Raw genomic sequence first — 20,159 nt, 5'->3', positions numbered from 1 at the left:
TGCAAAGACAAACATTCCCTTTCCCACCTTCTCTAATGTGTTTCCCTCCCCTAAGTGGCGCTTTGCTTTGAAAGAGGGGGAGTCCAAGGGAGCCATTGTTATTTAAGTTAATTGTATTTGTATTAATTTTATTTATGTTACACTGTCCCTAAAGTTATCTCCCATAACTGCATGATGACATCCTACATGCTGCTGTCCCACCTGCTGCTGCAGCTCCTCCTTTACACTGGGAGCTCCAGTAGCTGGATTCCTTCAATTATCAAAGACATTGTATGGGGTTTCTTTATGGAGTTGTTAATTTTATTAGCCCTTCCCATTTTTAAGTGTTTGGTTTTGAAATCCCTTAAGCCTTTCCCCTCATTTCAATGTAATAAAGAAGGGGGAGATGTTGGGGTGGCTCAGCCTGCTCTCGGGCTGAAACCATCAAATGTCAGTCACCAGAAGAGATCACTGAGGTCTAGGTTACCTCCCCCTGGGTGGCTCCGAATCCTAAATTACCTCCCTCTGTTCCAGAAAGTTCTCCCTTTCTTAGTTATTAATTGGTTCCCTGTTATGACTTCTGCCTCCCTGTTTTCCCCATTTGTTCTGAAAAATTGTATCCTCCCCTCTGCTTGTATCCCATTGGTTGTTTTCCCTTTCCCTGCCTTACTCCACCCCCCCATAAAGGGGGCTAGCCCACGTCTCCTCGGGGCTTTTGCTGGTCCCTGATCCCTCCTGCAAATAAACCTGTTGGAACTCACACCAGAAGCCCCTCCCGCCTTCTTTGCCTCCGGGCTAACGCCAGCCTGATCATCGGCTGCCCGACGTGCTTCCTCTGAGGAGGAGCCAGCGCACGCACCCATCTCACGCTGATTCCACTGAGCCGTCCAGCGAGGACACTGTGGAGGCTAACGCTGCGTCCCCTCTGCCCGAGGGCACGCCGGGGCTTGTGGTGACAAGCCCCCGGTTGCGTTACAGCCTCTCTTCCCACACCTCTCAAGCGGGTGGACCACAAGATGGGTGTGGGAGACAGAGGAGTAAAAACTCCTACAATTAAAGGAGGTTTTGATTTACAACCCTGGAAGAGACTAGGTCTGGCTTAATTGACAGATTTATAGATCTTAAGGAAAAGGATCACAAGCCTGTGTTCCTATAGTTACAAGTAAAAATATACACTGGGTGTTCTGGTGGAGGGTTTTAAATATAATAGTGTGATTTTATATAGTTTAAGTTAAGAATGTAAATGGTATAATAGAGACATCTGTGTGTACGTGACATGAGAAGTTATTGGTCAAGACACAGCTGCATTGCAGTGAGAAATGCCACAGGTGATAGGTCATAAATCCAAAACAAAGTGTCATTTTAAGTGTCTATTGGATTAGAAAGTTATAAATTACAATGTAACTCCAAATCTTGTCACTAGTTGCCATTATTCGGAGGTATTGCCATTATTCGGAGGTATTGTAAAATCTCATGCCTCGACTGATGCGTTTTGTTATTTTAAACAATAAATCCATGTAATCGCGTAGTCCCATCCCTGAAAGTTATTTCCTCCGATGAGTGGAACATGTGTGAAATTCTACAGTTGGTGGCGGATTTACGGCGGTAAGGTTGGAGTCAGGAAGAGGATGCCCCCAGTCGACGTGAGCCTGATTTAGTCTAACCTTGAAATGAAGGGTGATCCAGCGGCAGCTAAAGCTGAAAGGAAGCTTGAAGGAGCATTGTGGGCCGATTTCTCCCATAGCATGCCGGTAGAAGAACTGCCTTCTAAGTTGGGTGGAGGTAGGGGCCAGGACGGGATGAGATGGGAGAAAATATCTCAAAAGAGCAAAGGGATGTTTATAATAAGTTAGATGCCTTGCTCAAGTTACATTCTGAGCCTCTTCCCAGCAGGGAAGTGAAAGATTTATTGCTTTGGGTTTTTCATAATTGCCCTGACGTTAACTTTGAACTTCTTCTTAATAAGCCTGTCTGGGATGATATTGCAACTAGACTTTACGATCTCGCTTCAAAATGTGTGGATACAAAAATGCTGCTAGCAAGGATTTTCTTGCTATTTTCTAAGTCCATGAGAGACTTTTCTCTCTCACAGAAGAGGTAGCAGAGTTATGTAAACAACCAAACACCTGCAGCCTTGAAAAGTCTTGTTTATAGTACAGTAGAAAAATATTTTGACAATGAATGTTTTAGGATTTTAGCCAATCACCCCAAGGGGTGGCTGATCCTTTGTCCAATTAGACTATGAAGAAAAAATTCTATAAAGGAGTTTGTAAAAGAATTAAATAAATCAATCTTGCTGCACAATTCCTGCCTGCTGGATCTTCTCTCCTCCTCCTCCTCTACAGCTGCAAGACATGGTGATATACCCTAGGGCCTAGGCCTGCGGTAATAGAAACGTGATAAAGCGGCGGCTGTTTTACTCCCCACTTGCCAAGTGGTGATAGAATTGTTGAACTGCTCGGTGATTAATGGTGGCTCCGAAATTTTACCTGCGCCATGGGGTCCCTCACAGTCGCCCCCTCCGGCCGCTTGTGATATTGCACCCCACAGAGGGAGTGGTGAAGAAGGGAGGGGGGAACCCTCGGCAGTGATGCAGGGTGCTGGGGGGTGGGAAGCCCCGGAAATTACATCTCCAGAAGTGATGAAAACAAAGATGAATGCCCCCATGACAACTCGGAGGGTTGTTAGTAGCAAAGTAGATGTGCACACTCAGGATGAGTGTTTCCCTTCAGTGGATGAATTTGATTTAAGCCTTCAAGATATGAATAGGCTTTCCTCTGCTGATAAGCAGAGAGAAATAAATTTGAGAGAAAAGCCTGTTTTAACCAATTGGAATGCTATACATTGGGAGGTATCTAACGAGGATGATCTTATCCCAGCTCGTAAATCGTTGTTAGCATTGCCGGTGAAGTATGGCAGAGCAGGAGCAAACCCAAGATGGGAAGCTTTCAAACATGACGACATTAAGGATTTAAGGAGAGCTATAAAGGAGAGTGGCTTGGGATCTCCCTATTTTAAGCAGCTGTTAAAAGCAACTTTAGATCATGTGGACTTGACACCTTTTGACTGTAAAAACATTGCTTCAATGCTTTTAACTGATTCACAGTATTTATTGTGGGATTTAAAGTGGCATAGACTTCTTGGAAAACTTATAGAGAATTATGCAGGAGGTCCTAATGCAGCTCTGACACTTGCACATCTGGCAGGGGATCCACCTCATGACAGGCCAGATCAGGCAGACCTGGCAAGGGCGGTCCTTGGTGATATCAAAGAAGCAGCTAAAAAGGCACTTTTGCAAATTGAGCCTGTGGGTTCTCCACAAGGTGCCTATACACAAATTAAGCAGGGTCCTACCGAGACCTTTTCTTCCTTCATTGATCGGCTGACCCAGGCTTTGGAGAGACAGTGTGATGATGATGTTGCTCGTCCAATTTTATTACAGAATCTTGCTTATGTTAATGCTAATGAGGAGTGTCAGTGAACTATTAGAGCTTTACCAGGGATACAACCAAGTATTTCAGATATGCTTGAAGCATGTAGTAAAGCTGGCACTGCACAGCATACGGCTGTCATCCAAGCTGATACATTAGGAGAAAGACTGGAAAGAGCAATTAACAATCAAGCTGAGATGATGGACAAAAGGCTCTCTGCTCAAGCTGAGGTTTTGGATAAGAGACTTGTAACAGCACTTAATGCTGTTGCTGTAAGCAATTCTCGAGCAATGACACGAGCTGATACAGACGAAAGAACATGTTTTCGATGTGGCAAGCCTGGACATTTAATGAGAAATTGTCCAGGGCTTAGAGAGATTCCAACAGTACCGCTTCGTTGTCCAAAATGTAAAAAGGGAAGGCACTATGCTTTTGCGGGGGGGGGGGGTCCCGAGTGCTGAAGAGCTGTCAAGAATAAACGACACGTACACCGATACAATTTGAGCGTCGTTCTCCTCTTTATTGTTTAACTATACAAGCTTATATCTACTTTGCAAAGATTCACTCCCAGTCCCTCTAGGTGGCCCCTGATCCACGGGGGAGCTGACCAGTGTATAACTTTGCCAAGGACTTTCAAGGCTGTCTGCAGCCAGGTGTCTTCCAGGCTTGCCTGCAGCCAGGGGCCAGTTCAGGAGTTTTTCCTCAGCAACCCTAGGTTGTCCAATCTTTCCAGGGGTATCATATGCCCCTGTTCCACAAGGAATCCCTCTACACATCCCCCATTTTCTTTTTGGGCAACCCAGGCCTAGTCAATGATCTTTCGCAGCCCCGCTTTAATGGAAGAAAAAATGCACCCAAATACTATTAAGCCTAATATAACTACAAATAGCAATCGGCAGCCTTCTACTACCAAGGTACACAGCCATCCGGTGATACCCAGACCCTTTAGCCAATCTCCAATAGGGTCGTCTGTCTCCCGAAGGTTGTGCAGGCCCCTCTGGAGGTCAGAGAGGTGCTTGTGAATTGAGACAGAGTGGTCAGAAAGATTCATACAGCACATACCCTGGAACTCTCCACAGCCATGGCCGTAGACTAATAGCAGAAAATCAATGGCTGCCTGATTTTGTAATACTGCATGTCTAACACTAGTAACATCTGCGCTTAGCTCGTCAAACATCTGCGAAGTTATGTGTGTTGGAATCAAAAAAAGTCCGTGGACTCCAGCGGGGAGAGAAATTGCAGTCCAAAACTAATGTGGTTGATAAAAGCAAGCTCCGTTTATTAGCAAACCAGAGGCACTTATATAGTATACCAGCTTGTTAACTCTTAAGTGGCTTAAAACTTATCAAAGCGAATTTCTGCTTCTACATAATTGGACTTACATTGGCAAGCTTCTACAGTTATGTTATGATTAAAAGAATTCAGAGTTCAGCCTCCCCTCTCTGGGTCTTATCTACACAGCTGTAAATCTTCAAAACTCCCTCTTTGTTTCTCAGGCTTGTTTCTCACACAAGGATTTTTATCATGCAGAGTTTTTCTCACACAGGCCTTTTGCTTGCAGGCCTATTGCTTGTATAGTTCTTTTATTGGTCCCATAATTCTATCAATGATCCATGTCCCTGATCCTTTAATAATATTGCAACATTTGTGTAATGTTGCGTGCACCCTAGCTGCTGAAGCACCAGGTAAAAACATAGATGCTAGCCAAATTATACCACGACTCCAAAAGACGGGCTCTTCAGTCCCTTCACATTTGACCTCATGGACTGAACGCCTCACCCTGGTTTCAATGCAGTGGGTGATATTCAAGAGTTGATGCAGGTTTGGATGGAACAAGGTGAGTTTCCCTAAGTAGCACAGTCCCCCATGTGGGTTGGCGGGAACCCCATTCCACGCATATTAAGAACGTACCACTGGGGAGTCATTTCGGGGCTTGACCCGTGAGGTTGATTCGGTAGTAAATTGCTTCGGACTCGTAGTTTCTCAGAAACCAGTCTGCAAGAGGGTCAACAGTGGCCCAAAGGCACCTATTAACATTTAATTGACTGGTAGTGGGCAGCTCGAATGTCATGTAACCATCCCCAGTTTGGTTTGTGGAACCCAATAGATCTAACTCTTCTGGTGTTCCCATGGTGACATTGATGCTTTTCAAGAATGCAGCTTGCCAGCAGGCACGCTGCTGCGCAGGCTTGAGTCTGATCAGCCCTGAACAATTCCCATTGCTTGTGGCGTTCCCTATCAGGGAGCTGTTGTCTAGCATCCCTCGGAAGTCTTGCGGGTTAAAATATGGGACCCCAATTAAGCAGGTGCGAAATGGGTCCCCTGGCGTGGCCAGGCTCAGACACATGGAGTCTTGCCCCATTAAATTAGCTAGGGTGACCCACATGTTTTGTCTCTTTTGGATTGCTGTCAACATTGCGTGGGACCCAGTTAGGATGCTTACAAGAAGCAAACCTCTCAGAATGTTTGCGGGCCCAGCGCTGCTTTGTCGCTTCCCAGCACTCGGGGGCCATCACATGGTGCCGCGGGACATGAACCTGTGTGCTACACTCTCACCCTAACACTGCCACACTCCATACTGCCTTCACTCGGTCTAAACGGGCGCACAGCCAATCAAAGATGTCCGCCAATGCCCTTGTCTCAAGACAGTCAAAAACAATTCCCCACTCTACCTCTGTGTCTGGTGCTATACCTAAGAATTTACGCAACTCCCCTTCTTGGTTCCGCCTTCAATCACGGTCCGCACAAGGCGGGCACGTATACCACCCGCTTTCTAACGTTAGCTTGTGTATCCAGAGGCTCTGCCGACAACCACTGCAAGTCACTAGCAACCACCCAGGGCAGCCATTACATTCGCCACAGGGTCTCGCTATCGCCCCCACTACAGAGAGTGGTGGACCTGGCAAGTTCTCAGCCCCCTCACTCAGCCACGTCTGCAGCCTCTCCCAAGGCTTCTCGGGACGGGGGTCCCAGAGTTCCAGCTGTTGTAGTAGTGGCGTTACTTTCCTCAGGAGCCGATGCTGACTGTGCCTTCTCGCTTCGGGGTCCTGCATGCGTAGCATGGCACCACTTGCTGGGCACCCACAGCAGTCCCTCTGGGGAGGAAACACACATATATCCTCGGCCGTTAAATAGCACTGGGCTGGGACCCTCCCACAAACCTGTTCGAGGGTTACGGTACAAAATACTTATTCCTGGAAGGGCCTGTTCGATTCTCCTACAAACCGTCTGATGATGGATTGCCACTGGAGGCTCCTCCCTATCCCCAGCCACAGAGAGGAAATTCAATGTAAACAGCACTTTGCTTAGCCGTTTACTTGGTTCCATCTCTTCCCCTTTCTGTTGGCCTAGATATTCTTTTAGTGTACGATGGGCTCTCTCTACCACTGCCTGACCGGTGGGCGAGTGTGGGATCCCCGTGATATGTTCTACCCCCCACTGCTACATAAATCTGGCTAGGCGACCCCTGGTGTATGCTGGCCCATTGTCTGTTTTGATCTTTTTGGGTACCCCCATTACTGCGAAGAAAGAGAGCAGATGCTGCTCCACATGCAGTGCTTTCTCTCCTGTCTGAGCGGTAGCCCCACAAGAAGTGTGAAAAGGTGTCAATTGTTACATGGACATAGCGCTGTCGGCCGAACTCAGGGACATGAGTGACGTCCATTTGCCAGAGCTCGAGGGCTTTCAAACCCTTGGGGTTAACCCCCACACCTAACCCAGGGCCTTGATGGCTACAGCGGGGACAAGCCCGCACTATGCCTTTCGCTTCTAACAGCAGGATCCTAAACTGTCTCTGCAGGGATTTTGCATTTTGGTGGAACAAATCATGGCTACATCTGGCTTGCTCAAAAGTGCTCACTGGTGGGAGACGCACTATGGGGACACAGGTCACCGCCTCATCTGCACGGGCATTGCCCTCTCCCAGCCCGATGTTCCACTGGTGGCTCCGAACGTGCAGGATACAGTAGGGGTGTTTCCGTTGTTGCAGGGTATGCCGCAATGTGATAAGCAGTCTGCCCAAATGTTCATTGTTAGTATGCCGGATTTCTGCATCATGGATCCACTGGGCTACTCCAACGACATATAAGGAATCGCTGACTACATTCACCGGTTCCTTCGACCACTGTTGTAAGGCCCATATCATGGTGCGCAGTTCGAGTGTTTGCAAGCTGTCGGCCGGCTCTCCCGCTATGACATGAGTCTTCCAGTGGTCATTCTCTTTCCACCCACAGGTGACCTGCTTCGTCTTCCTCCCTGCATCCGTGAACACTGTGTGCCCTAGTACTGGCCATTCTACATGCAGCGGGCGGTCCAGCCACTCATAGAGCCCCAGCAACTGCACCAGCCTTCCCTGTGGGCACTTGTTATGGACCACGCCAGTGAATCCGAGCAGAGCTTCTTGCAGTGCCTCTGCATGGCGTAGCATCCACTCCAAGTCCCCGTTCGGACTGGTATACTGATGTCCTCTGCCTCTCTGCCGTCCAACTCCACCACTCGGTCGTGACTCTTTCGGATTAAAAACACCACCATCTCTACCCTGGACTGCAGTCTGAAGCGTGGCTGAGTCGGCGGGAAGATCCATTCAAGAATATGGATGTCCTCCCCCTTTTTCTTTTGCCATTCATGGATGATGGCGTGTGAACCTGCTGCACTGATCAGGGTGATAAGGATGGCAAGTGGGACTCCTTCTCTGCATGATACCCATGTGTGCCGCAGCTTATCTGCGACCCTGACGAGAGCTGCTGCTTGGTCTGGGGAGCATTCTCAAGGTTTGGCAGAGCTCGTCCCATGCAGCCATGGCAGGAAGGGGGCGAGGTAGGCGTTCGTGATTCCCGCGACTCCGCAGACCCATTGCAGATCTCCTAGCAGCCGTTGCGCATCATGAAGCGTGGAGATTTCTCTATTTAGCTTAATCTTTTGAGGCCTAATTTGCAAGTCTAATATGAGCCAGCCCAGGTACTTCCATGGTGCAGTCTGCTGGATCTTCTTGGGGGCGATCTCTAATCCAGTCTTATGCAAGTGTTCTCTGGCCCATTGCATCTCTTTATCTGGGAACTCTTTAGCAGTAGCTATCAGGATGTCATCCATGTAATGGTAGATGAGTGCTTCTGCGTAGGGTCGTCGAATCGGATGTAGCACCCAGTCAACATATAGCTGACACAGCGTGGGGGAATTTTTCATCCCCTGGGGCAGGACAACCCACTCGTAGCGCTTAGTAGGCTCACTGCAATTCTTAGTGGGCACTGTAAAGGCAAAACATTCTGTGTCCTTTGGATGCAGTGGGATTGTGAAAAAGCAGTCTTTTAAGTCAATTACAGTGATTTGCCATCCTGCTGGGATCATTGTAGGAGCTGGTAGCCCAGGTTGCAGCGACCCCATAGCTTGCATGCGCGCATTCACTTGTTGAAGGTCATGAAGGAGGCACCATTTTCCTGACTTCTTTGGGATCACAAAGATGGGGGTGTTCCATGGGCTGACCGAAGGCTTGATGTGTCCTGCCGCTAGCTGTTCTGCAACAAGCTGTTCTACTATCTTCAGCCTTTCGTCTGTTACCGGCCACTGCTAGACCCAGACAGGGTCATCTGGTAACCAGGTGAGAGCCCGTATGGGCTGCTGGTCGGCAGCGGCCATCAGCATAAATGCTGGTCTGTGGTGAGCACAAGGCCTAGCTGCACAAGGATGTCACATCCGATCAGGCCTTGCAGGGTCTGAGGCAGCTTCATAACATAGGGGCGACACACAATGGTTTGATTGTCCTCAAACTCTAGGGCAATTGGGGTTGCACTTACTTGGGGGATTTGTGTTCCTCCCACCCCTACCAGCGTGGCTGCTGGTTTTTCTAGTCCCCAACCAGGTGGCCATACCGCCTGGTTAATGATGGTAACGTCGGCCCCTGTGTCGAAAAGCGGCTGTATTTTGATGGCTTCTGTCCCCCTTCGCAGGATCACTTGCCGCTGAGGTCTCTGGGCCAGGTTCAATGTCCAAAACACGTCAAACCCAGAGGACCCAGAAGCGTGGTCTCTGTGAACACTGTTGTTGCTGATTCCCCCATTGGTCATTAGGGGAATGGGGATGATTTGGGCAATGCGACTGCCCTGCAGGATAGTCATGGGTGGTTGCAGCGCGTAGGCCATGATCTTAATTTCGCTGGTGTAGTCAGCATCGATGACTCCAGGGAGCACCACTACTCCCTGCCGGATGGTTGATGACCGCCCCACGAGTAGGCCACCCAGACGAGGGCCATCTGATGACAGGAGGCCCTTGGCTGTGGTCAGGATCAGGGTGACCTGGTGGTTCTTCAGCGTGACTTCTATTGAGGTTGCCACGTCCACTCTGAGGCTCCCTCGGGTGGCTGGCTGGTTCTGGTGAAGGAAACCACCATGGTTGCACTCGACTTGTGGCTCTTTGGGGCACTCACTTGTGTCCTGGCGCATGGCCCCACCACGCTGCACTGGCCATTTCTCACACGGTGGCATACTATGGTGGCATGGTTGTGGCACCACACTGTTTTCCGGCAAGTGCGCCTCAGGTGCCCCTCTTCACCGCTTTGGAAACAGGCTACTCCACCTATTCGGGGACCAGGAGGTAGGCCAGCGGCCTTCACCCCCTTTTTTCTTTGTGCCCCTCCGGTCAGTGCTGTGGCAATGACTTGTCCCTGTTTTTGCAGGACATTCTGCAGTGTTGCGGTGAATGCAGCTGTTTGAGACGACTGCTCCACACGGCTAGCATGCACGAGCATCTCGTCTACTCCTGCTCCCTGGGGCAGCATGGCAAGAATTGTCTTAGTTTGCCTATTAGCATTTTCAAAGGCAAGGGTCCGGAACATTTGCTCTTGGAACTCTTCAGAGAGCTCAGTTGCGTCCTTCAAGGCTGCCGACAGACGGTCAATGAACTGACCATACGGCTTTGACAGCCCCTGTCGGACTGCTGCATACGGGGGAGACTTCTTTTCAGATACTGACAACAAGGCTTTACGGGCAAGAGTCTGTGACAACTGATGAATGATTGTGGGCATGGTCAGCTGCGTCACCGTCGCTCCAAAAGCCCCGCTCCCAGTTAGCATGTCAGCTTGGAGTGCATACAGTGGGTCTTGTGTATCACCTTGGTGTTTGCTAGCTTCTTCTTGTGCTAGCTGCTTCCACGTTCGCTCCCAGACAGGAACTGTGAGGGGGTTAACAACAACTGTGCGATGCTGATGCAATCATTCGGACACAGGACATCTGCTGTAAAGATAAAGTGCAGAATGCTCCGTGTAGCTTCGGACTGTAAGCCGTGCGTGGTGACCATTTGCTTTGCTTGCTGCAAGATCTTCCAGTCATGGGGTTCCCACTTTGCAGTGTCCCCTTGTATCACTACAGGGCAGGCTAGGGCATCTACGGCTTGCCAGTGTCCTTCAATAATTGCGTCACGGATAAGTCCATTCCATCTCCTTTGCAATGGGTCAGTCCTCACCGTCGGGGCTGATGGACGCAATGGCTGCACGTCCTCTTGCAGGAAGGGAGGGGCTATAGGCACTCTGCCCGATTCTCCTGACGGGAACGTAGGAGTTCTGGTGGCTGTCCTGACCGGTGGGTCCACAGGATGCCATGGTGCTGATGGTGTGGTTTCGCAAGCCTTAGATTCCAGCGCGTCCTGACGCATAGACAATTCAGCAAGCTTCTTCATTAATTCATGCATCATCTCTCGGTGCTTCTCCTCCTCTTGGGGCTGACCCCCGGCAGCCCTGGCTGGCTCTGTCTCTGTGGACGACAAAGCTGTAGAGGCTGCTTCGCAGTCAGACCATGATCCACTGCCCGGCAGAGGGGGGTGGCGTGCTGCTGTTTTCGGCCGGGAGCTAGGACTGCTCGTTTCTCCTCTGCTCGCCTGCACCCCGCCCCCAGGGTCAGGAGCCTGCACTTCTGCCTTTGCTGCCATTTCTCCCTCAGACTTCTGAGGGGTAACTTCCTTCCCCGTCGCGTCCAGCAGCTCCTGCAGCGAGTGCACTGGTGCTGCTGTTCCCTTCATTGGTCGACCTGCAGTCAGCCTGAAGATTCACACAACCCTGGACTCTGCCCTGGCCTCCAGCCGCCGCTCCGTGAGACCCCCCTCTCTTTCCTTTCCGGGGCCACCACCCCCCAGGGCTTCCATGGCCGCCGCGGCCACCTTCCTCTCTGCTTTCATTTCTGCAAGGGTATTAGTCACAGCTCTCCATGTTAATCTGAGAGCTTTACCTTCTTTACCTTCCTTTCCACCCTCAATTGTGGACCACCACAGTTTGTTTCCAATTTCCCACCACTCTTTGTTCGAGAACAAAAGCGAAATGCATTTCAAAAACCCTTGTTCCTGGGCCCACGTAATCAGGGCATAAAGATCTCGATCTTTTACAGTTTCACCTCTCTTAAAGAGGATACTGGCTAGGAGATGAGTGCCAGCCTCGTATTCCATAGCTTCTTACCTGCGGGGACTGGCTCGGCCGTGCGAGCTCTGGTCTCCGGCTCCACTCAACTTTTTTGCCGGGACACTCCCGCTCCCAGCTCTCCAGGCTCCTCACCGGTGTGATGATTCGGAGTCTTACCGCATTCAAGCGGAACGCATTTAAGCGAAAAACAAACCATATCCAAGTGAAAGGCATTTAAGCGAAAAGTCACTCGAGTCCCTGCTCAGGAACTATGCTTTTGCGGGGGGGGGGGTCCTGAGTGCTGAAGAGCTGGCCAGATTAAACGACCCATGCACCGATACGATTTGAGCATCGTTCTCCGCTTTATTGTTTAACTATACAAGCTTATATCTACTTTGCAAAGATTCACGCCCAGTCCCTCTAGGTGGCCCCTGATCCGCGGGGGAGCCGACCAGTGTATAACTTTGCCAAGAACTTTCAAGGCTGTCTGCAGCCAGGTGTCTTCCAGGCTTCCCTGCAGCCAGGGGGCAATTCAGGGGTTTTTCCTCAGCAACCCTAGGTTGTCCAATCTTTCCAGGGATATCATATGTCCCTGTTCCACAAGGAATCCCTCTACACTATGCTAACAGGTGTCACTCTAGGTATGATGTAGATGGGAATCTTTTTCTGGGAAACAAGTTTTTGAGCATGATGCTCCGCCGCGTGATGCAACAAATAGCAGCAGTCAATCAGTCAGAGCTCCAATCCTCTGGAGACCAAAGTCACATACAGTCAGCAGAATGGTCAAATGCCTCCCGAGTGACCCAAACCTCCTGCCCCCTGGAGCATTCTGTACCTTGGCAGCCTCCAAATTAATATGCTTTATAAACAGTTCCCATTACTTGATACCCACAGGAGTTACTGGGACATCTGAAGAGAGGCAGGACTTTTTAATTATGGGAAAAGATGCATGTCGTGTTATAGGTCTGGTAGTCTATCCAACAATTGTTTCAGCAAATTGTTAAGAAGAGATTACAATTTTGGCTCAAGCGTTACAACCTTATTTAGTTGTTCCTGCAGGAACACAATTAGCCACAGCTGTTTCAGTGCCTACTACAGCTGCATGCAGAGCAATAGAGATGGAAGGCCAGCAACCTATAACAGAAAACTCAGACTTGGGACCAGAGGTTTTTTGGACAGAACATATCGGACGTGACAGGCCATTATTGACTCGCAGTTTAATGCATAACAACAAAACAATTATGGTTCAAGGTCTATTAGATACAAGAGCAGATGTTACTATCATTTCTTACTTGTTTTGGCCAAAAGACTGGAAGCTGGTGACTCCCCTGGATACCCTCACAGGTATAGGGGGCGCCACTGTATGCTTACAAAGTGGATCTGTGATTACTGTCAGAGGACCTGAGGGAAAAACAGCAGTCATTCGTCCTTTTATTGTAAAGAAGCCTATTACAGTCTGGGGAAGAGACTTGTTATCTCAGTGGGGAGTCAAGTTGGAAGTGGATTTTTAGTGGGGGCCATGCAGGCACTCATCACCCCTAAGCTTTCGTGGAAAACCGATGAAGCCATTTGGGTTAATCAATGGCCCCTAGAGGAGAAAAAATTGAGTGCCCTTAAGAAATTAGTTCAGGAACAACTGCAGAAAGGACATATCAAAGAAACAACTAGTCCTTGGAATTCACCAGTGTTTGTTATATACAAGAAGGCCTCTGATACCTGGAGGCTGCTTCAAGACCTTAGAAAGATCAATGAAGTAATAGAAGATATGGGACCCCTCCAACCTGGACTTCCTTCACTCTCTATGATTCCCAGAGATTGGCCTTTAGTTATCATTGATTTAAAGGACTGTTTTTTCAATATTCCACTTCATCCAGAAGATGCCCCACATTTTGCATTCTCTGTCCCAAGTATTAACCGACAAGAGCCATTGTTAAGGTACCATTGGGTTGTGCTTCCTCAGGGGATGAAAAATTCACCTACTATATGTCAATGGTTTGTGGCAAAAGCCTTGTCTCCAGCTAGGCAAAAACATCCTGAAGCAAGGATTCTACATTACATGGATGATCTGTTAACCTCGGCACCAACACGGAAGGAGATGGAGGAAGCTTGTGACAGTGTTGTAACAGAGATTAAAAGGGCTGGATTTGAGATTTCTACATCAAAAATACAGGAAACTCCACCGTGGAAATATTTGGGATGGAAAATGACGGAACAATCAATAATGCCACAGAAGATACAGCTTCGAATTAAAGTTAATACTTTTCAAGATTTGCAGCAGCTTTTGGAGAGATAAATTGGATTAGAGTTACTTTAGGGATTACTAATGATGAACTTGCTCCAGTTTCTGACTTGCTAAGGGGAGATTGTGACATTACATCCCCAAGAACCCTCACACCTGAAGCTCTAAAGGCACTTGACAGAGTAGCAGAGGCTTTTCAGAAAAGACAAGCACATCATTGTGTAGCTTCACAACCATTCTTCCTTGCAGTATTGGGGGAAAAAATGCAATTGTATGGTCTTATATTTCAATGGGATGCTTCTGCAAAAGATCCTTTATTGATATTAGAATGGGTTTTTGCCTTACAGATCTCCAAAAACAATCTTCACAATGATGGAAATGTTAGCTCAGATCATAATCAGAGGCAGGTCAAGGCTGTTAACTATAACAGACAAAGAGTTTGCAATGATTTATTTACCTCCGAAGAAGCAATACTTTGATTGGGCACTGCAAAAATCAGAATAACTTCAAATTGCATTATTGAATTACCCAGGCATCTGTTCTATTTATTTTCCTAGTCATAAATTATTGCAGGCAAAATTAAGATTTAGAGAAAGACCACTGTTAAGTGAAGTGCCTTTGGATGCTGTGACAATTTTTAGTGATGGGTCAGGAAAGACACATCGCTCAGTGGTAGTGTAGCAAGACCCAGAAACTAAAGCATGGTGTAGCGGGTTGGGTTTGTAACCGAGCAGAAACACCAATTTAGTGTAGTAGTTTGGACCAAAATACTCATTACTGTTTACCTTCTGTGAGATAAGAATTAGGACAAATGCAAAGCAGGCACCAACCTTGAAAGAATATAAAGAAGTTGATTAACAGACCTAAAAGAAGAAAAAAAAATCATACCACACCATCAGAACTCTTCTCCTTCCCCCACCTTCCTCCCTTCTCCCACTAACAATACAAAAAGACAACCCTCAAGATGTTCAGTCTGTTTACCACTTCCATAATAACCTTGTTCAGTCCATTTAGGAAGAGGTCTCTCTGCTCGCATGTGAGTCCCTTCCCACGACTTGCAGCTTTTCCCACAACTGCTTTCGAGGGTCCACTCTTGAAGGTTTTTGGGGTACAATTTTAAGGTTGAGCCATTCAGAAACAAAAGTTCTCTTCACCCATCTCTGGGAGCATTTCATCTCTAAGAACAGAGGCCCTCCTCCTTCCCTGGGAGCAAAGGGTCTTCCTCATCTTCATCTTTAGGACTATCTCTGGGAGCATCTCTAGGAACTGAGGTTTTCTCCTTTCCCATTTGGAGCAAAAGTCTTCATCGCTTCCATCTCTCCCTGTTCAAACTTCTCATGAAATTACAGCTGCGTCAGCATCTGCCCATCTCAGGGCAGGTGCTTTTGCTCACAAGTTGAACTGAACACTCCACCCCCCATATCTTCATGAAATTACAACGGGATACTCTGACATATCATCGCTTCACAACAGAATTTCAGCTTTAAGCATGTCCTCTTTCTCTTCCCTCAGGTTTTCAGCTCTTCACAGCAATAATAGGGTTAATCTCACCCTGGCCTTGCAGCTGGAATGTGGCTTGTCGCAGTGGAGAGGGGGAGCCAAGCCGCTCTGGCTGCCCACAGTAGCGCTGTGGGGGGGATTCCGCAGGTGGAACAGGGCCCATCGGCTCCAGGATGGCCGTGGCCCAGCCCGGCCTGGCCCGAGCAGGGCCTGGGCCAGGCCCACTGGCCCCCTCACAGGGCCCGCAGCCACCTGTCCCAGCACCAGAAACGAGAGAGAGACTCTGCCTCGGGGTTTACTATTCTTAAGTGTGTATCACAGAGGCGGTCACAATTTTAAGTGGCTCAAAGAATTGTCCATATTCAAACTGGTCAGCTGATAGGTTCCATCAGGTCATAGAGGAAGCTGTAAGCACCCCTTTGCAAGGACATCACTTCCGGGACTATGCTAGATAACCCATGACACATGGAAACAGAATATCCAAATAGTAGAGGGTTCAACCCAGGTGGTAGAACTTGCAGCAGTAGTTAGAGCATTTCAGCTTTTCCAAGAGCCCTTTAATTTGATTACGGATTCTGCTTATGTTGCTAATACAGTTAAGAGAATAGAAGGATCAGTTTTAAAGGATGTTAGCAATGATGCTCTATATTGTTATCTTACATGTCTTTATACACTTGTGCAAAATACAACTAATCAATATTTTGTCTCTCATATTAGAGGTCATTCTTCGCTCCCAGGATTCCTGGCAGAAGGCAACTCCAGGGCTGATAAATTGACAGTAGCCATAGTGAACACCTTGCCAAATATTTTTGAACAGGCGAAACTGAGTCATGCCTTTTTTCATCAGAATGCTGTCTTGGGGTGACCTTAGCCTATGCCCAGAAATTAATTCCTGTGCCTTTCTATGCCTCTAAACTGAGACTGAGAGGGGGAAGGAAAAAAAGGGAGCAAAACTTTTTCAAAGCAGTTTGCAGCTTGTTCAAGGTCACACAGAGATAGCAATTTGTTTCCCAGCTGCGGCAGGGGAGGGAGGAAGCACCTGGCTTGCTGCGCCCAGGACAGTTTTTTTTTGGCCAGTGGTTCACCTGCTTTGTTCTCCAGAGAGAGACTGAGAGTTGAATTTTTCCTTCCCTGGAATTTCAGATTTTGTCCCTTTTCTACTGGACTGCTTGATTGCTTTAACATCAGAGCACATCGGGAGGACTTTCCACTGGGCACAGAGGGCCTGGCCCTGGCCCAAGCCCCAGCTCTGAGGAGACCAAAGGGAGGACTCTAATGCTTTCCCAGGTTTTTCCTCCACAGTGAAAGATTTTATTATTTAGCATTATTTTCCTTTCCCGTGTGTTTGTTAAATAAATAGTTTTATCTCCTTCACTTTCCTTTGAGGAAAATTTATTTTTTCCCGAACCTGGTGGGGGAGGGGTGGTTGTGCCTTCTCTCAGAGGATATATTTCTAAATTTGGCCAAACCGGAACAAATGCACAGGCTCTTATGTGAATGTTTCACCTTTCCAAAGATCAGGCTAGAGCAATTGTAAATACCTGCCCAGATTGTCAGCTGGTACAGCCCCCTGTTTCCACAGGAGTGGTAAATCCTCGAGGACTACAGAGTTTGCAATTGTGGCAAGCAGATATCACCAAATATCTGCCTTTTGGAAAATATAAAAATATCCATCTGTCAGTGGATACATTTTCCAATGCAGTTTTTGCTTCTGTACACACAGGTGAGACAGCAAATCATGTGTGTCAGCAGTTTTTGCAAGCTTTCGCTTCCTTGGGGGTGCCTCAAGAAATAAAAACAGATAATGGTCCTGCTTATACAGCCCAGAAAGTAGCCACATTTTTGATGAACTGGGGTGTTCGCCATACTTTTGGCATTCCTTATTCACCCACAAGTCAGGCAATTGTGGAAAGAACACATCATTCCTTAAAATGTATTTTAGATCAGCAAAAAGGAGATGTAGCACAAGCAACACCACAGATGCGATTAAGTAAAGCCTTGTATGTTTATAACTTTTTGAATAGTTCTTCTGCAGAGCCTGATCCTCCAATATTTAGGCATTTCTCTAATAGCACACATGCAAGATTAAAAGAAAATCCTTTAGTTCTGATTAGAAATCCAGAAATACGACAAATAGAAGGTCCATTCCCATTAATAACCTGGGGCAAAGGGTTTGCTTGTGTTTCTACAGGTACAGGACCTAGGTGGCTTCCTGCAAAGAATGTGAAACCATACTGCATGCAGAAAGACATTGACGACTCCACAAGTAGAGAAGAGAGTATGCAGATGTGAACTTCGCAGAGAATACAACCCATACCTGCAATCTCTTGTTTTATTGCTAAAGCTGTAGATTTTAGGTTTTAGGTCAATGTAAGAGTGCATAAATGAAAATATTGTAAAGTGCTTTTGGCAAATAATCCTCATCTTTCTATTTAAAGAAGGTACAAAATATCTTTGTGCCTAATCATTAAATGAAGTGTAAACAAAATTGGAAAAATACAAAAAATGTTCTTAAAAATTCATTTAAAGGTTGAAATTTGAGAGGGAGTCTTTTGCCAAGACAACTTTCAAGAAACATGAAATTTAGTCAAATGTTAAGTTTGTCTTTTGCTTTGTTTGTTTTGTTTGCTTTTAGTAGTGTAGCTTTGCCAGTTGATCAACCTAAGACCAATGTTTGGGTGACTTTAGCTAATGCTTCAGAGTTGGATACTCTATGTTTGTCTACCACAACTCCAAAAAATCCATTTTCAACTGGTTTAGTCAATGTTCCAATAGAGAATTGGCCAATCCCAGAGAAAATTGATAGAGCTCTATGAGGTACCTTTGCAGGATCAAAAGTTTGGGAACACTATACCCCAGTAAATACATGGGAATGGTGGACTCCCTATCTTCCTAAAGCCTCTGATGAACCCCAAGAATTAGAAATCCTTGGTTCTGTAAAAGTAAAATTCTGTGTTGAATTCCATTCTACAAACACTAATCAATCACTGATGAGAGATGTTTCTCCACATCACCCTGTGTATAAGAACCACTCCTTTTGGTGTAATAGTAATTATATAGTCTCATCTGCACCTGGCTCTATTCCTCTGCAATTACCAAGAGAAATGTTTTTTGTATGTGGAGACAGAGCATGGCCAGCTATCCCTTCAAACATTAAGGAGGTCTGTATACTGTTGGGGTTCCTCCCCCCTGCCATGTGGTCCTGGGAGAGGGGCCCTGGCGGCAGGACACACAGGGTTTCCCTAGCCCCTGGTCAACCTCGTTCCCCATTGGTTGCTTTGTGTTCCCCTGCGCGGGCAAGGACGCTCGGGTCCCGTGATGTTGCTGCCTGTTCTGAGCTTCCCCTCCCCCCTCCCAAAGACATGTGCTCTGAGCTCCTTTGTTCCAAGCGCGGGCAAAGCCAAATGTAACTCAGACTCTTCAGCAGTGTCTGATTGGCCGCTCACCCCGGGTCCGCCCCCAGTCCTCCCCTTTCCCCTTCTCCTAATAAAGATGGTCGAGGGGAGGCAAACGCCCTCTCTCAGCTCAGCTACTTTCCTGTGAACATCTCTGGTCGTCTGTCTCATTTGAAAGCTTCTAACTGCAGGGAATTGAGCGGGCAGGGAGCTATATTTCTCCCTCTTTGCTTCTGCTGATGGTATTTGCTCTGCAGCTGATTCAGGTACTGATTCTAGAGCTACTAAAGTGCTAGATCGCCCTTGCTACCTCTCAAGGCTGCTCGAGGCTTTCTAAGGCATTGAAATACAAGCGCTAGCCGGTATAAAGCTGAAAAGATACCCTTCCACATTTGGCGCCCAACGTGCTATCTCTGAACTCCGGTTCTGAGAGACTTTCAGGGTGTCCCGGCAGCTGTGTCTGCTGGAGTTAGCTCTGCACGTCCTGCTGTGCCAGCTCTGTGTGGCGAGGTGTTACTTTTTGTGTAACATCGAGCCCAGAGCCTCAGCCTGTACCCTCCCCCACGCCACGTGGCGAGGGAACGGCTGGAAAGCAGAAGACCCTTCTTGCGTTTTTTTTTTTTCTCCGGACCTGCTTTCCTGTGATAAATCCAGAATTCTGGTGAGTATCTCCCTGCTGGTTTAGGGGCTTCTGTCTTAAGCTGGTGCCGGTGTAAACTTTCTCTCTTTTTTTCCTCCTTTTTGGCGACTAAGGGGTTGAGGTTTCGTGTGCATTCATAATGGGATCTGAAGTTTCTGCACACCATAGAGAAATATACCACCAAGTTCAAAGTTACCTTTCTTTAACTGGGCATAAATACCCTAAAAATCTAGTTCAATCTTTTGTACAATGGCTTTTTCAGTACTTTCCTAATCTGACCTCCGAAGACATAAGATCTGCTGAATTTTGGGATAAGGTGGGGAGAAAACTCTCCTCTCTGAGGCGTGCAGGAGATGAAACAGTTTCAAAATTCTTTCCTCTCCTGTTACTAAGTTATACTTTGCTGGAGAAAAAGGCAGTACATGAAAAGCCACTGCAAAACCCCCCTGTTAATTCCCTTATACCCTCTTCCAACCCCTGTGTCCCGGACCCCTCTTCCCCTACGCTGGAAAACACAGCTAGAGCAGACTGCTTCTCAGCACAGGAGAGCTATCGTCCTCCTGGCTCACCCGTGTTTCCTCAGCACCCTGCCTTGGAT

General features: G+C 47.6%; 1 protein-coding gene across 2 annotated transcripts in view; it reads right to left on the bottom strand.

Moving 5' to 3' along the window:
- LOC116437397 (CBP80/20-dependent translation initiation factor-like) overlaps positions 1-20,159 on the bottom strand; it is a 484,652-nt gene that overhangs the window by 392,181 nt on the left and 72,312 nt on the right. For both annotated transcript variants that reach the window (XM_032095063.1, XM_032095064.1), the window contains exon 3: positions 9,359-9,373. In XM_032095063.1, coding sequence (XP_031950954.1) covers positions 9,359-9,373 — 15 coding nt within the window. The remainder of the gene's footprint in view (positions 1-9,358; positions 9,374-20,159) is intronic.

The sequence above is a fragment of the Corvus moneduloides genome, chromosome W, assembly GCF_009650955.1.
Source record: "Corvus moneduloides isolate bCorMon1 chromosome W, bCorMon1.pri, whole genome shotgun sequence".
Classification (NCBI taxonomy): Eukaryota; Metazoa; Chordata; class Aves; order Passeriformes; family Corvidae; genus Corvus; species Corvus moneduloides.
The sequence above is the reverse complement of the archived record's forward strand: the minus strand, read 5'-3'. Positions and strand labels throughout refer to the sequence as shown.